General features: G+C 45.2%; 1 protein-coding gene across 2 annotated transcripts in view; it reads left to right on the top strand.

Annotated features, from left to right (window-relative positions):
• POLDIP3 (DNA polymerase delta interacting protein 3) overlaps positions 1-18,452 on the top strand; it is a 59,595-nt gene that overhangs the window by 29,044 nt on the left and 12,099 nt on the right. Inside the window, exons 4-5 of one of the 2 annotated variants that reach the window (XM_078774914.1) lie at positions 6,383-6,463; positions 9,462-9,611. In XM_078774914.1, the coding sequence (XP_078631040.1) occupies positions 6,383-6,463; positions 9,462-9,611 (231 nt within the window). Of the gene's footprint in view, positions 1-6,382; positions 6,464-9,461; positions 9,615-18,452 lie in introns of both variants that reach the window. The other variant, XM_078774912.1, reaches the window with a different exon arrangement.

The following is an 18,452-nucleotide window of genomic DNA, read 5'->3' as shown; positions in this document are numbered from 1 at the left end:
ACGTGACGAAGATGCGCCCCGAGCTTGGAAGGACAAGACGCCACCCTCCCGAGCGCTGAGCGACCTCCCCGGCATCTCCACCAAAGTCGCGACCCACGAGCGCTGAGCGACCTCCCCGCATCTGCTGGACACCACCGTACGTGATTCTGTCCCTGAGCCAGGTGCACCTGAGCCATCGACTGCCGCTTTCCTTGCCATCAAATCCCGTGTGAGTCAGCGTTGTCCCGTTTATCTGTGGTCTGTCTAGGGTTAATATAAGAGTGTGTCTAAGTGCCTGTCTTCCTATGCTGTCCCTCTTGTAGTTGTAATCTAACCTTTTTCCGTACGAATATACTTGAGAACTGAACCCCCGGTGTCGTATTGTGTCATTATAATCCAGCCGGGTGTCTTCTTTTTCTTATTGAGCCAGCATAGCGCGATTAGTCAACCCCGGGTACAATCGGGTAACTTGTACGGATACGGCGGCCATCCCGCTCGGCCCACCATACCATCAAAGTCGTATCTGTAACAATATATATATATATATATATATATATATATATATATATATATATATATATATATATATATACACACAGTGAAACCTTGACTTACGAGTTTAATTCGTTCTGTGACCGAGCTCGTAACTCAATTTGCTCGTTTCTCAAATTAAATTTCCCCATTAAAATGAATTGAAATGCTATTAATCCGTTCCAGCCCCCCAAAAACCACACCAATTTTTTTTGTTACGTGTTTTTAAATAAGAAAAATGTACTTTATAAATTACAAATAATGTATAAACAAGCACGACCTCGTATATACTGTACATAATAAAAGAGAATGTAAAGAAATAAACTGGTTTTATTAAGTGTATTTACCTTGAAGATCAGACGAAGATGCTGGCGGAGGTGGAGGAGATAACTTTTGCCTTTTTCGCCACACTTTCCTCGCTTTCACTTGCAGGGCGTTTCAATAAAAACCTGTCCAAGGAGGTTTGTTTCTTCCTCCCTTTCAAAATGTTTCGAAAATGAGTGAGGCAAGTGTCGTTACACAGCGCCAACGCACGACCTGTTGCAACTTTTTCAGGGTGTTTCTTTTCAATAAACTCTGAAATTTTCTCTCACATTCCCAACATTTCCTTAATCTCACTTGTAGCGATAACCACCTCCGCCTCTGGCTCCTCCGTGTTAATTTCCTGCAAAACCTCCGTATTCTGCTGCTGCTGTAGCTCTTTTAATTCCTCCGTTGTCAGTTCCTCGTTGTGCTTCTCGACGAGGTCATTAACGTCTTCTTCATTCACTTGCAGGCCCATGGACTTTCCGAGGGACACAATCTCCTCCACCACTAACACTTCAGGTTCGAATCCTTCGAAGTCCCTTTCGGACACAACCTCAGGCCACAGCTTCTTCCATGCAGAGTTTAAGGTCCTCCTTGTAACACCCTGCCAGGCCATGTCGATAATTCTGAGGCAGGTCACGATATTGTAGTGATCCTTCCAGATCTCTCGAAGGGTGAGGTTTGTGCTCTCCGTAACCTCAAAGCAGCGCCGGAACAGGTGCTTGGTGAAGAGCTTTTTGAAATTTGAAATCACCTGCTGGTCCATGGGCTGCAGGATAGGGGTGGTGTTGGCTGGAAGGTAGAGGACCGTAATAAACTTAAATTCTTCAAGGATGTCGTCTTCGAGGTTTGGTGGGTGTGCGGGAGCATTGTCAAGGACGAGAAGGGCTTGCAGGGGTAGGTTATTTTCCAAAAGGTACTTCTTGATGGCAGGACCAAAGACCAGGTTTACCCACTCCACAAAGAACTGCCTGGTGACCCACGCCTTTGCGTTTGCTCTCCACATAACCTGCAGTTTTTCTTTAAGTATCTTATGAGACTTAAAGGCTCTGGGGTTTTCAGAGTGATATACGAGTAGCGGCTTAATCTTGCAGTCACCACTCGCATTCGCGCACAGTGCAAGGGTTAACCTATCCTTCATGGGTTTGTGGCCTGGCATGCTCTTCTCCTCTGCCGTTATATACGTCCTCCTCGGCATCTTTTTCCAGAAGAGCCCTGTCTATCTCCTGCGAGCTGCTTCTCCGTCAACCACACAAACAACAACTTCTCCATCTCTTCATGGACAGAGGTCCGGAGCTTTGAAATAATCTTAACGCCCTTGGCTGGCGTTATAGCCTTTATCGACTCCTGCTTCAAAATCGTACATATCGTAGAAGTACTACGATCGTACTGCCTCGCCAAGTCGACAACACGCACACCTCGCTCATGTTTTTCGACGATTACGTGTTTTATATCCAAGCACATCATCCTTTTCTTCTTCTCAGCACTGCCCTTGGCACTCAATTTCTTAGGACCCATGGTTAAAACTAAGAAATTTTCCAAAATAAACAAAATGCGAAAACAAAGCAACAGCGATACGGCAGAGATGCTTGCACGGCAAGTAAACCACGTGAACTGAACGCTCGCTGGGCCACCTAGTGGCGGGTGGCGTAAGCTCGCTCGCTCGTAACTCAGTTCTCGGCTCACATCACAAAGCAGAAAATCGACCGAGCGACGGCTCGTATCTCGGAAAACGCGTAAGTTGGTGCACTCGTAAGTCAAGGTTTCACTGTGTATATATATATATTAAAAACGTTATTAAAACGTATATACACACACACACACACGCGCACAAGTAAGTACACCCCATGTAAAGTTTTGACTTTTTCAACATACAACTATTTGATCTTCATTTCAACAATATTGAAAGATCAAGGTGATATAATATAACAAATATCATGAAATATTTACATTTTGTAGTCCATTGTATAATTTAAATAAACATAAATCGAATTTCGCATGTGGAATAAGTAAGTACACCCCGACATTTATCACTACTTCAAATACCTAAAATTAGAATCAGGTGCACCAGCTCAGGTGCAAATGATTAGAACATCGTTGGAGAGGATCTTGGAGGAACCTGTGTTATTTAAACCTCAGACATTTCGTTTGGTTTGCTCTTTGTTGTTGAAGTGTGCGGCGTCACCATGCCCAGATACAAAGAGCTCTCTGAGGCCTTCAGGAAGAAGGTTACAGATGCCTACGAGTCTGGGAAGGGATTTAAAGAGATCTCGAAACAATTTGAAATCAATCATTCGACTGTCCGGAAGATCATCCACAAGTGGAGAAGATTCCAAGCAACTGCCAACTTGTTCAGGCCAGGCCGCCCCAGCAAGTTCAGCCCGAGAGCAGACCGCAAGATGCTGAAAGAAGTCTCAAAGAACCCCAGAATGTCATCACGGGACCTACAGGTAGCTCTTGCCACTGTTGATGTCAAATTGCACTAGTCTACCATTAGAAAGAGGCTGCACAAATTTGATCTACATGGGAGGTGTGCTAGGAGGAAACCTTTGCTGTCCAGAAAGAACATCAGGGCAAGACTAAAGTTTGCCAATGAACACCTCGGCAAAGACCAGCACTTCTGGAACAATGTGCTCTGGACAGATGAGTCAAAGGTAGAGCTATTTGGCCACAGTACCAGAAGACATGTTTGGCGAAAACCAAAGACAGCATTTGACCACAAGAACCTGATACCAACTGTAAAGCATGGTGGTGGAAATATTATGGTTTGGGGCAGCTTTGCTGCATCAGGGCCTGGGCAGCTCACCATCACAGAATCCACTATGAATTCTTCATTGTACCAGAGGGTGCTTGAGGATAATGTGAGGCCATCTGTCGGAGAGTTGAAGCTCAACCGAAGGTGGACCTTGCAACATGACAATGACCCTAAACATACCAGTAAATGCACCAAGGAATGGCTGAAAAGAAAGAAATGGAGGGTTCTGGAATGGCCAAGTCAAAGCCTGGATCTAAATCCCATCGAGATGTTGTGGGGGGATTTGAAACGAGCTGTGCATGCAAGAAACCCCTCAAACATCGCACAGCTGAAAGAATTCTGCATGGAGGAGTGGGCAAAAATTTCTCCCAGTCGATGTCAGAGACTGGTAGACAGTTATAAGAAACGCCTACTTGAGGTTGTTTCTGCCAAAGGGGGCAATACCACCTATTTGAGCCAAGGGTGTACTTACTTTTTCCACATGCGAAATTTGCATTTACGTTTATTTGAATTATACAATGGACTACAAAATTTAAATGTTTCATGATATTTGTTTTATTATATCACCTTTATCTATCAATATTGTTGAAATGAAGATCAAATAGCTGTATGTTGAAATATGTTGAAAAAGTCAAAACTTTACATGGGGTGTACTTACTTTTTCATGTGACTGTATATGTACATATATATATATATATATATATATACACACACACAGTCATCCCTCGTTTATCGCGGGGGTTACGTTCCAGAACCCCCCGTGATAGGTGAAAATCCGCGAAGTAGAAACCATATATTAATTTTATTATTTTTATATATTTTAAGCCTTTAAAAACCCTCCCCATACTCTTATAAACCTTTCCCATGCTCTTATAAACCCTTTCTACACTCTTAAACACACTTTTGATACCCATCCTTACGTATTAGAAAAATATTTGTACGTGTATATATAGCTGTACAGTATATTTGAAAATACTGTAATAGATACTGGGTAAGTATATCAATAATAGCTTTTACTGTACTGCACAGCAAAGAAGAGCATTACAGCTCTTCTGAGGCGCCACTTCAGCAGGCGCCTCGTCAGGTGGTGCAGTATCTTCGTCGTCGTCCGGAACTTCTTTTCGTGCTGAAGACATAGGCGTGTCTTCTTTCTTTTTTCGGGTGAGGAACATAGTGATGGGCAGTTGCTGGCGCTGCCTTTTCTTCTGGGCGAGGAGGTTTTTATAGACTTAAATGCCTCCGTCGATTACATTTCTGAACTTCAACGAACGAATCATCTGGGGGTCCCCCATTCTTCAGCCCTTTCCTTAAGTTCTTTTGCCATTCTCACTAGGGTTGCGAGGCGTTCCAGTGATAGGCCTTCTTCTTCTTCATCCCCTGGACCCTCTTCTTCTTCCTCACTTGCTGACTTCGTCATCTCCGCCAGGTCTTCGTCCGTTAACGGATCTGAGTGGGTCTCGAGCAGCTCCTCAACGTCATCGGGAGTCATATCGTTGAAGCCATCTCCTCCTCGTAATTTTGCCAGCTTCACTGCCTTATCTACTGCAGAGTGGTGGACTTCGTCAGGAGAGAAACCCTTGTACAGTACACGTAATCGTGGACTACTTCTGGCCACAATTTTTTCCAGCAGGCATTCAAAGTTTCTGTCTTCATCTCCTTTATGGCCATCTGAATATTTTGCAGACACGTTGCAATGGTGTACTCACGCCAGTATGCCTTCAGCGAGAAGTTTTCGTCCGAGTCCATAGCCTCGACCAGGTGCTGCAGGGTGTTTCGCATATAAAGTGCCTTAAATGCGCGAATGACGCCTTGATCCATGGGCTGTATCAGCGATGTGGTGTTTGGCGGTAAGAACTCTATTTGTACGCCATCATACGACAGGTCGAGCGCGTGACCTCCTGCAAAATCTAAAAAAATAAAAATACCTATAGGCCGCAGAATCCCGCGATATAATGAAAAATCCGATATATAATTTTACATATACTAGCGAGAAAAACCCGCGATGTACCGAAGCCGCGAAAAGTGAAGCGCAATATAGCGAGGGATGACTATATATATATATATATATATATATATATATATATATGATCAAGGCACCTCCTAGCTTTAATGGTGAGCACCAGCCACGAATTATGTCTCACACGGTAAATACCGCATAACCCGCAAGGAACCAACAGCCTGTCTGCCACACAGACCATCGTTCCCACCAGTGCAAACCAAAACCAGGGGGTGCGGTGCGATCGGCGGGGATAATAATCAACGAACATAACAGCGTGACGAGCCTTTGGGTCGGAGGTGACGCTTTGATCTAGGACTTCGGTCCACAGGAGATCGGGACAGCGCTCGTCACGCTGTTATGTTCGTTGATTATATATATATATATATATATATACATACATACATACATACATACATACATACATACATACATCGAAATTGGGGATTCCCAAATCCAGGATAGATTTGGATCGATATCCAGGATAGACCCAAACTGAGAAAAAATCACCCTCCTCAAAATCCTGGTTTGAAGCGTTTTTCTGGCAATTTTAGTCCTAAGTACCGATGCCACTTGGGTTGTGAGGCAAATGTAATTTCAAATTTTGGGTCGTGGAAAAAAAATAGTTTGGGAACCACTTATCTAAATATTGGCATCATTAGATTTTGCTTCTCTGTCATTGATATTATTTTTTGAATACATGATCGAGGCTGGTGTCAGAGCCTCAAAAAAAGAAAAAAAAAAATGAAGGCTTTTTGGGAATGTTTACAATACAACTGCAACTGTAAAATTTTATGGTTGGCTGCTTTTCTTAGATCGATGAAGAGAAAGAAGAGCCATTGGGTTTCGACAATGGGATGCAAATTACTGCTCTTAATGACTTCGCTCACAAGAAGGTTGGTTTTAAAATTTTTACATCACAATTTTGATTTGATGTTAAAATGGTGTTAAGTTTTGCACTTTATCTTGCTCTTCCTTGAACCTCAATCTTGTATCAGGTTACTTTCTTCCATTAGAAGCTTAACTTTCCTTTTGATTTGTTTTTTTTAGTTTTTATTGCTTTCCTGGGGCATGAACTGGGGGTCAAATCCAAAATAAAATCGTTACATGTTTCTCGTGACCCTCAATGTTGATTGCACTTACAATGTTTCATTTTAAAAATGTTGTAAAATGTGCCTGTAATTGCATGTTTTAGTATTTGACTGTTTGACCCCACCCCATGGGGCCATATTACAAATTATACTGCTCGTGCACCTTCTTAGCACATGGTGATCATAACAGCCAAGTTTGGTGGATTTCTGCACAACCGTTTAGGTTGGAAACTGCGACGGTCGGATGGAGCTGATTACAATATCTCCCTGGTTTTTTTTCAAAAAGTGTGTCGATAATACTCAGCAATACGTGACTTTCAAAATGTCTGAATATGCCCCAGAATGCTTTACGTGCAATCGTGCATGCACACAAGCCCCGAGCAACAGCGGCTAAATTCTAGTTGTGCGTGCGAGATAAGGATTGTTGGGTAAAATGGTTCACAAAGCTTCAAAAATATGTCTTAAATAGTTGGAAAATTACCTGAGACAAAGACATTACTATTCTTGGTTGATTTGTCCATCAACCTTTTACAATTGATGGTTTAAAATTCACGTCACAGCCAATATAATTAATTGCCGTGTGTGAATTTCATGGACATTTTTACAGAAATCTGAAGTCTATGAAACCTGCATGATTATTTTGCAGATGAAATCCTTCTTGGCATTTTAAAACAATTTTAATTATTTGCACCATCGTTGTTTAACCCAAATATTCAAGTAAGTAAGTGTTAAAATGACCACATCAGCTCTTGTGTTTCTTCCTCTAAAGCTTTCTCCTGTAGCCCAGGGGCATTAGGTTAGGACCTAGAATAAATTAGTAGAAAGCTGATTTTTTGCACAGAGCTTCAGAATACCATGTGGCTGCCCACAATATAAAGTCCCACGAGTCCCACCTTGTGGCATTTTCAAAATTCAAGATGGCCGCCGGTTGGATGGAAAATACATAAATATGGATAACTTCAGCCTAGAACCTCATAAAAGTGTACTTTTCGTGGCTAAATATATGTTTTAGCACACTAGGATTTTAATAGAATATATTTCAGTGACCTCAGATAATGATATATAGATATAATCCAAGATGGCTGACAAAATTGCCGCTGCTGTAATGCAAAAAAACATCAAAATCATGATGAGTTTAATTTGCTATTATTTTATTTAATGCAAAATGTTTCACATTGTGACCACAAGGCCTGCAAGAGGTAAACAACACATGGGGATTTGACATTTAATTACAATACGACACAAAAGCAGACCAACTCTTTGATCCCAGTCATCCCAACCTGATTCTAGTGTTTTGGACAGTACCGTGTTAACTGAATGTCACTTTTCTTATTCCTGACTGTGAAACACTCTTATCACCCTCTAAATCAATGTCCTGAGTTTTTGCAATTATGGCCATTACAAACAGTACACAAGAGGGTACACTCCAGACCAGACTTGTAGCAAGTGCATCGTTTTCCACACCCCGCCTTGCATCCACAAGATATCATTTTCAGCACTTTCTCAGGGGCGACAGGCCTATCAGTCTCGATTGGAACAAGTTGTCCCTCTCTGTACTGCCACCCCCACTCAGTTGGCAGCAGTTCATTCCCCTGCATGGTATGCTCTGTAGCTGTGGAATTTGGTAGCTGCCGAAGTAGGTGGGAGTGATTCCAGCTTGAAACCAGATGACGTCAAAGATGTTCTATGGATTGATCGGAAATACATGAGATATCGGTGTTTGTCCAGTGACTTCGATCGAGCTGCTCCATACAGCTTCAGCAGAAACAGCTCTCCCACTCTCGCTATTTATTGTTGAGTGCTTTTAGATCGAGAGAAAACACTCAGGCAATCCCAGTTGTCACCATTATCCAACACTGCAAGAGCCTTCTTCTTCCCTTGATTGTAGAGGGCAGAGACGGTATCACATCCTGTTATTGAATGCACAAACATCAGGTGTTGCTTGATGTTCTGGAAGGCTGCCTGAATTGCCCCTATAGAGTACACTTGCAATGGGTTCCATCCAAAGAGCATATGGAGGTCCATGTCTGTGGTAGCTTGTGCTACCAGCATCACAAGCAAATCGGTATCGGTCCCCACAACAACAACCGGTGCTGTATCTGCTTTGGCAGTGTCCATGGCCGTTGATACAATCAGGCAATCTGCATCTGCAGTGCTCTGCTTGACATTCACACCTTTGGCTGCAAATTTTTCCATCATCTTTTTAATCAGTCGATCCTTGTTCTTGCCATTACCCAAAAATGCTTTTTTTCTTGTGGTGGTTTTCATTTCCAGCTCAAACAGAATATCAGCTGATGTGTTCTGTTGTGCTCGTCGCTGCTGTTCTGCTACTTTTGTCGATGAGTCACTGCCATACCCATCAAACACGATTATCAAAAGAACCCTCTTTCTGTGTAGTTATAGAACTACACTGAAGACATGGTACTTTCAAGGTCTTTCATCTGGTCAAGGTAGAGGCGGGCAGACTTGTAGCAAGTGCATCGTTTTCCACACCCCGCCTTGCATCCACAAGATATCATTTTCATGAGGTTCTAGGCTGAAGTTATCGCAATTTATGCATTTTCCGTCTAACCGGCGGCCATCTTGAATTTTGAAAATGCCACAAGATGTTACTCGTGGGACTTTGTACTGTGGGTGTCCACATGACATTCTGGAGCTTTGTGCAAAAAATCAGCTTTCTACTAATTTCTTCTAGGTTTCCTCTTCATTTTTGGCTAATGCTCCTGGGCTACTGAGGATGTATAAAATGGAATTGATCAGTTATGTGTCATGTTGCTTCTCCCAATTGTTGTTTGGCCTGAAGCTGAGGAAGGTGGTGGAAAACAAGACTCTGCCAAAAAGACACAGCAGGAGCAACAACGCACCGGCACGCATGCCCCCTCCGGCAGCTCACCCGATTCCTCTCAAGATCACTCCACCCCAAGAGATCCCCAGCCCAACAGCCTTTTCACAGGTGGTGAGTTTATGGCTATTTGCATTTGCTTGTCCCCATGTTGCATGTTTTTGAGATGTTGGAACGTCACACAAGTGTTTGTATACACCATGGTTGTTCTTTCCTACCGTGAGATATTTATATGCAACTAGCAGGAGTACTGGGGGGGGGGGGGGGGGGGGTGGGGGGTGGGGGAGGGGTTAGGAGGAAGGAGGAAAAGGGGTTAGGAGGAAGGAGGAAATTTTTTTCTCGTGCAAAGAGTATTTCATAACCTCAGTGTTGCCCAGGTAAAAAAAATGAAATTGTAATACCCTCTGCCACCATCACCAGGTGGTGCAACACGGTACACATTTACGTCCAGAATTTACTCCCCTCTCCCGGTCCCCCATGCCTCCGCATGAGGCGGCGGTCACATAGACTATGTTACCCCCCCACCCCCCCCCCCCCCCCCCCCCCAGACAAAGTTGTATTTTTATTTGTACCCTGAGTAAAGTACATAAGCGTTTAAAGCTGGAGTACCCGGGGGATGCATGAAGCGAAAAATAAACATTAACATATTTGAAGCAAGTACACATACATTCAAAGTACACTGCCCCCATGCCAAATAATTAAATATCCTACAGCGCGGCATTGCCGGGGCGCCTCCGGTGCCCGGCAATACTGTAGTGCAACTCATAGAGACTGCATTGGGAGGGAGAGGTGTACAATAATTGATTGATTAATTGCACAATTAAAATCAATAAAAGATTATCATAAAATATTTTCTTAATCAATTGGCTAATAGCATAACTAAACCACTCATGCTTCATCCGAAGATGTATCTTTTAGAAATTTAATTAAATAAGTCATTAATAAAAAATTATATAATTAATTGATTAATCAATAAATAATTAATCGATTAAATGATTAATCAATAAATTAAAAATATCCTTTGTAGTCACATCACTTGGTCACTGTCATGTCCAAATATTAGCTTCCAAGCTCAAAAGGTGCCTGAGATATTGCCCAGATATTGCCCTGAGATATTGCCCCTTCCTCCTGTCCATGGTACACGGAATCTTGTGGTGAGGCTATTGCCCAGAAACAACTTGCTTTCATCTCCTGGAAAGCAAATCCAACGGAAGGAAATCTCATTTCCTTTCACAAAGCCCGAAACAAGTGTGTGTCCACCCTCAGGAGAGCCAGGAAACAATATCTCTCCGTTCTCAAGACCGAACTCTCTTTTCTGTCTCCCTCTTCCAAATCCTGGTGGCATCTGGTCAAATCTGTTTCTGGTGTTTGTTACCCCTCCATCCCCTCCCTCACCTCAAATGGCTACATGGCTGACTCCGCACGTGAAAAAGCTGAATGCCTCAACTCTGTGTTTGCCTCTAAATCTTGTGTCCCAAACCCATCCCTCTCTGTACCCACCGTACCTAGTCATACCCAGCTGCTCCTGGACTCTGTGTCCTTTCCTCCTGACAAGGTGGAAAAGTTTCTGTCAATCCTCGACTCTGATTCTGCAACTGTACCTGACGGCATCAGCCCACGGATCCTAAAATCCTGTTCTTCCACTCTTTCACTCCCTCTCTCTGTTCTCTTCACCCTCTCTTTTGCTCAAGGTCATCTGCCATCTGCTTAGAAATCGCCAACATCACCGCTTTGCACAAAAAGGTGCAAAAACAGATCCCAGCAACTACAGACCAATCAGCCTTCTCCCAATTATCAGCAAAGTCATGGAATCCATCATTGCTTCAGATATGAAATCTTTCCTCTTCTCCAATGGCTTGATCTCTGATCATCAATTTGGTTTCAGACCTGGTCACTCTACTCTGGACATGCTGCTTCTGCTTTCTCAACAATGGATGGAGGTCCTCAATGCCAAACAGGAAATTAGAGCTGTCTCCCTTGAAATATCACGTGCCTTCGATACGGTCTGGCACCCCGGTCTGCTCACCAAACTCTCCTCTTTTGTTATCCATGGAAATCTCCACGCATGGCTGGCGGACTTCCTCTCTAGTCGAAGTCAACGTGTGGCCCTGAATGGGTTTCTCTCATCTCCTCTGCCTGTTCAGGCTGGAGTTCCCCAAGGCAGTGTTCTGGGCCCTGTGCTTTTTCTGGTCTTCATCAATGATCTCTCTGACTCTCTTGAAAATCCCCTCTATCTCTTTGCTGATGACTCTACTCTGTCGCTCCATTCTTCATCCCTCAGATCGGCGGTCTGCAGCCTCCTCACTCTCTGCAGACCTGGACAAAATCACAGACTGGGCAAACAAGTGGAACATGTCTTTCAATCCTGACAAATCTCACACACTTACGATGTCTCTCCGAAAAGACCGACTAGACAACCCTCCCATCCACTTTCTGAATAATCCTCTCCAAGAAGTTCTGTCACTCAAGCTTTTGGGTCTCACTATCTGCCATGATCTTTCCTGGGAAAACCACATTTCAAATCTGGCCTCCAAAGCCAGTCGCCGACGCCTCCGTCGTGCGAAGTCCTTCCTTGGCACACCTGAGCTCCTCAACACATTACAAGGCTTTCATCTGCAGCTCAATGGAATACTGCTCTCCCCTCTGGGCTGGTGCTCCTGCCTCACACCTAGCTCGTCTTCACGCTGTTGAAACCAAAGCATTCAGAATCATTGGAATCTCCCGCGATGAAGCTAACTACAAGGGCCTCTCACTCACTCACCGCAGGCAGGTTGGTGGTCTTTCCGTCTTCTACAGACTCCTCTCTGGCCTTGCCCCCCCCCAGCTCTCTCTGGGCTCTGTGCCGCAAATATTCCTACAGGTCGCACAAGATCTGCCTGCAACCCTCTTATGGTTAAACTGCCAAAATCAAGACTCTCTGCTCACCTTCACTCCTTCATTCCTCTTTTCTCCCGCCTCTGGAACAAACTCCCTCACTCTCTTCAATCCCATTCCACCCTCCAGGTCTTTAAAACAGCTGTTCACCACCATCTCTTACCTTCCCCCATCCAAAACCTTGATCTTTTCTACCCCCGCTAATTTCACCCCAATTCCACTTTTTTGAAATATCAACTTCTGTCCTGGAAGTCCTTGGTGTCCTTGTATTTTATACTTCTCCCAACCCGCCCCCCTTCCCACGCCTCCCCCCCCAAGCCCTCTCCCTCCCACACATCTCCCTGCTCTCAAATGTTGTGTTTGTGTGCTTCCCCTTCTCTCCCCATCTTTTCTTCCGCTCCCTCTTTTTATATATTTTGTTTGTCTGGTTGATTTGTTTGTGAAGTAAATGTTAGCTCTTTCACGAGCCTCGATTCAGTATACAAAAAAAAGAAGAAAAAAAAGAAAGAAAATAAATAAATGATTAATTAAATGAAAATAAATAAATAATAATCATAAAAAAATTAAATAGTTAATCAATTCGCTAATAGATTACATAAAACACCACCATTTCATCCGAATCTCTAACTCAAAAAAAATTAATTGAATAAGTCATTCATCGAATAATTAAATAATTAATCGATTTTTTGTACACTGAATCGAGGCTCGTTAAAGAGCTAACATTTATTTCACAAACAAATCAACCAAATAAACAAAATATATAAAAAGAGGGAGCGGAAGACAAGATGGGGAGAGAAGGGGAAGCACACAAACATAACATTTGAGAGCAGGGAGATGTGTGGGAGGGAGAGGGCTTGTGGGGAGGAGGTGTGGGAAGGGGGGGGGGGGGTGGTGGGAGAAGAATAAAACACAAGGACTTCCAGGACAGAAGTTGGTATTTCAAAAAAGTGGATTTGGGGTGAAATTAGCGGGGGTAGAAAAGATCAAGGTTTTGGATGGGGGAAGATAAGAGATGGTGGTGAACAGCTGTTTTAAAGACCTGGAGGGGAGAGTGGGATTGAAGAGAGTGAGGGAGTTTGTTCCAGAGGCGGGAGAAAAGAGGAATGAAGGAGTGAAGGTGAGCAGAGTTTTTTTTTTTTTTTTTTTTTTTTTTGTATACAAGATCGAGGCTCGTGAAAGAGCGAACATTAATCACACAGAAAGACAAACAGACACACAAAACAAATAACATCGGGAGCGGTAGACAAGATGGGGAGAGAGGGGGAAGGACACAAACACAACATTTGAGAGCAGGGACCGAGAGACATGGAGACATCGAGAGAACTGTGGGAGGGAGAGGGCTTTGGGGGGGAGGCATGGGAAGGGGGGGGGGTGGGAGAGGTATAAAACATATGGACACTGCCAAGACTTCCAGGAAAGAAGTTGGAATTTCAAACAAGGTGGATCTGGGGTGAATTAGTGGGGGTAGAAAAGATCAAGGTTTTGGATGGGGGAAGATAAGAGATGGTGGTGAACAGCTGTTTTGAAGACCTGGAGGGAGGAGTGTGATTGAAGTGAGTGTGGGAGTTTGTTCCAGAGGCGGGAGAAAAGAGGAATGAAAGAGTGAAGGTGAGCAGAGAGCCGAGATTTCGGCAGTTTAACCATCAGAGGGTGGCTGGCAGATCTTGTGCGACCTGTAGGAATATTTGGGCGACAGAGCACAGAGAGAGCTGGGGGAGCAAGGCCTGAGAGGAGTCAGTAGAAGACAGAAAGACCACCTACCTGCCTGTGGTGTCAGTAGAAGACAGAAAGACCACCTACCTGCCTGTGGTGAGTGAGAGAAAGGCCCTCAGAGATAGCTTCATCGCGGGAGATTCCAATGATTCTGAAAGCTTTGGATTCAACAGCGTGAAGCCGAGCCAGGTGTGAGGCAGGAGCACCAGCCCATAGGGGAGAACAGTATTCCATTGAGCTGCGGATGAAAGCCTTGTATGTGGTGAGGAGCTCAGGTGTGCCTAGGAAGGACTTCGCACGACGGAGGATGCCCAGTCGGCGACTGGCTTTGGAGGCCAGCTTGGAAATGTGGTTTTCCCAAGAAAGATCATGGCAGATGGTGAGACCCAAAAGCTTGAGCGACAGAACTTCTTGGAGAGGATTGTTGAGAAAGTAGATGGGAGGGTTGTCCAGTCGATCTTTTCGGAGAGACATAGTAAGAGTGTGAGATTTGTCAGGATTGAAAGACATGTTCCACATGTTTGACCAGTCTGTGATTTTGTCCAGGTCTTCAGAGAGTGAGGAGGCTGCAGACTGCCGATCTGAGGGATGAGGAATGGAGTGACAGAGAGTAGAGTCATCAGCAAAGAGATAGAGAGGATTTTCAAGAGAGTCAGAGAGATCATTGGTGAAGACCAGAAAAAGCACAGGGCCCAGAACACTGCCTTGGGGAACTCCAGCCTGAACAGGAAGAGGAGATGAGAGAAACCCATTCAGGGCCATACGTTGACTATGACGAGAGAGGAAGTCCGTCAGCCATGCGTGGAGATTTCCATGGATACCAAAGGAGGAGAGTTTGGTGAGCAGAGCGGGGTGCCAGACTGTATCGAAGGCACGTGATAATCGGGTGATATGTCAAGAGAGACAGCTCTAATTTCCTGTTTGGCATTGAGGACCTCCATCCATTGTTGAGAAAGCAGAAGCAGCATGTCCAGAGTAGAGTGACCAGGTATGAAACCAAATTGATGATCAGAGATCAAGCCATTGGAGAAGAGGAAAGATTTCATATCTGAAGCAATGATGGATTCCATGACTTTGCTGATAATTGGGAGAAGGCTGATTGGTCTGTAGTTGCTAGGATCTGTTTTTGCACCTTGTTTGTGCAAAGCGGTGATGTTGGCTGATTTCCAAGCAGATGGCAGATGACCTTGAGCAAAAGAGAGGGTGAAGAGAACAGAGAGAGGGAGTGAAAGAGCGGAAGAACAGGATTTTAGGACCCGTGGGCTGATTCCGTCAGGTCCAGTTGCAGGATCAGAGTCGAGGGTTGACAGAAACTTTTCCACCTTGTCAGGAGGAAAGGACACAGAGTCCAGGAGCAGCTGGTTACGACTGGGTACGGTGGGTACAGAGAGGGATGGGTTTGGGACACAAGATTTAGAGGCAAACACAGAGTTGAGGCATTCAGCTTTTTCACGTGCGGAGTCAGCCGTGTGGCCGTTTGAGGTGAGGGAGGGGATGGAGGGGGAACAAACACCAGAAACAGATTTGACCAGACGCCACCAGGATTTGGAAGAGGGAGACAGATAAGAGAGTTCGGTCTTGAGAATGGAGAGATATTCTTTCCTGGCTCTCCAGAGGGTGGACACACACTTGTTTCGGGCTTTGTGAAAGGAAATGAGATTTCCTTCCGTTGGATTTGCTTTCCAGGAGACGAAAGCAAGTTGTTTCTGGGCAACAGCCTCACCACAAGATTCCGTGTACCATGGACGGGAGGAAGGGTATGACAACTGAAGACGAGATGGGATAAATCTGTGCATGAGAGAGAGCAATTTACTTTGGAAGAATTCCCAGGATGAGTTGATGTCAGAGGCGGTAGAGATGGGAGACCAGTCCAGATGATTGATGGCTGCTTGAAGACCGTGCCAGTTGGCCTGAGTGAAATGCCAAACTCGTCGACGCTGAGGAGACTCTCTGAGAATGGTCAGAGAGATGTCCACTTTAACAAGCACATGATCAGATGAGCCGATTGGAGCAGAAGAAGAGCAGCAGACATTTTCAGGGAAGTTAGTCATAACCAAGTCCAGAAGAGAAGATGCTCCGTTGACTGAGATCCGGGTCGGGAAATTGACAGATTGTGTCAGTCCCAGTGAGTCGCAGAAGTCCTTTGCTGAAGAGCCATGGCTGGTGAGAGAGGTACCCACACCCAGCCAACTGGCATGGTGACATTTGAAATCACCACATATGAGGAAGAGAGAGATGGGATGGGTAGATAGAAGTTGGTCCATATTGTCAGACAGCGAGATGTAGATGGAGTCATCACTGTTTGGTGGACGGTACAACACACATATGAACAAAAGGTGGGAGTGAAGGGGAAGCCGCAGCCAAAGGTATTGCTGGGGGTGAGGTCGAGAGAGGGCAGTGCAGGGCGAGTGAGGAAGAGAGTTTTTTATAAAAATAGCAACCCCATCTCCAGGACGAGGCTCAGGTCGATCATACCGGAGGAGGGAGTAAGCTGGGAGAGATACCAAGGAATCAGAGACATCATGAAGGAGGAAAGTTTCTGTTAAGCAGATCACGTCTGGTTTGTCAGAAGCAACCTGTATGGAGAGATCAGCCAAGTTTGAGCGAAGGCCCCAGATGTTTGAGGTCCATACCGTTAATGAAGAGGAAGGGGAGCATCGGATGCAGAACAGGGGGGGGTGGGGTGCGGGGTAGGGTTAGATGTGGAAGAGGAGGAAGAGGTAGGGAGAGCTGTTGAAGGTGTGTCAGAGATTTCAGAATAGCTTGGAGAAAGGGAAGAATGGGGCGGACAAAAGGTTTGATGGTGATTGGGTGAGGCACAGTGAGGTGTTATTTGAGGAGGGGGAAGAGCGAGGCAGAAGGTTGGGGGAGATGAAGGTGAAAGTTGGAAGGGGTAAGAAGCGGGGAGGACGCTTTGAGGAGGAGGGGTGAGAGGGGAGTCGAGGAGGGGAGGAGCGAGGGAGAGTCTCGGAGGGGAGGGGTGTGGGGGGGAGTTTAGGAGGGAAGGGGAAAGGGGGGAGATTTGAAAGGGACGGGTGATGGGGAAGATTTGGAGGGGAGGGGCAAGGGGGTCGATTTGGAGGGAAGGGGGGATGGGGAAGATTTGGAGGGGAGGGGCAAGGGGGAAGATTTGAAAGGGATGGGTGATAGGGAAGATTTGGAGGGGAGGGGCAAGGGGGTAGATTTGGAGGGGAGGGGTGATGGGGAAGATTTGGAGGGAAGGGGCAAGGGGGAATATTTGAAAGAGATGGGTGATTGGGAAGATTTGGAGGGGAGGGGCAAGGGGGTAGATTTGGAGGGGAGGGGTGATGGGAAGTTTTGGGGGGGGAGGGGTGATGTGGAAGTTTTGGAGGGAAGGGGTGATGGGGAAGATTTGGTGGGGAGGGGCAAGGGCAAGATTTGAAAGGGATGGGTGATGGGGAAGATTTGGAGGGGAGAGGCAAGGGGGTAGATTTGGAGGGAAGTGGTGATGGGGAGGTTTTGGAGGGGAGGGGTGATGGGGAAGTTTTGGAGGGAAGGGGTGATGGGGAAGATTTGAAAGAGATGGGTGATTGGGAAGATTTGGAGGGGAGAGGCAAGGGGGTAGATTTGGAGGGAAGTGGTGATGGGGAGGTTTTGGAGGGGAGGGGTGATGGGGAAGTTTTGGAGGGAAGGGGTGATGGGGAAGATTTGGATGGGAGGGGTGAGATTGGATTTTGAAAAGTGTACGATTAATGGGAAACAAACATTTATTGCAAAATGAGTTTCTTGAGACCTTCGAGTCAAAAATATGTTTGAGGATGCTGGAGGGGGGGGGGGGGGGGGGAGCAGGAGAGTTTAGGGAATGTATGAAAGAGGCACTGTAAGAGATGGAATTTTTTTTTGGAATGAATAGATTTGGTGAGTAAGTCAAAAGCATCCTTTTATCGAAGAAGAAGAAAAAGGTGTTATAATATACGACAGAATACAGTTCTTCAGGGGAAAGTTTAAACATTTTAAACAACGTGATCACGAACAACATGGTCGAAGAACGAACGAACAAATAAGAACAACGAATAAACGAATTGGAGCAGAGAAGGTTTTTTTTTTTTTTTTTTCTGAGTTGAGATTTTAAACAAGGAAGTATGGGGTGAAAGACTGGGACAAAAAACAGGGAACGAAAGTAATTGCAGCACAATCGACGAACCGCTGAGAGAAAAACAAGGCCCCAAGGTTGGACACGGAAACCTACTAGGCCTCAGAATACGCGACACGAATTAACCGACGATTTTGTATGCAGGTACGAAAAATCAACACCGAGGGGAGGGGCAAGGGGGTAGATTTGGAGGACAGATACAACCAACCAATACAACCAATCAACCAACACCAATCAATCAACACAATCTT

This window comes from Myxine glutinosa, chromosome 3, assembly GCF_964187855.1.
Source record: "Myxine glutinosa chromosome 3, kmMyxGlut1.1, whole genome shotgun sequence".
NCBI classification, from domain to species: domain Eukaryota; kingdom Metazoa; phylum Chordata; class Myxini; order Myxiniformes; family Myxinidae; genus Myxine; species Myxine glutinosa.
The sequence above is the reverse complement of the archived record's forward strand: the minus strand, read 5'-3'. Positions and strand labels throughout refer to the sequence as shown.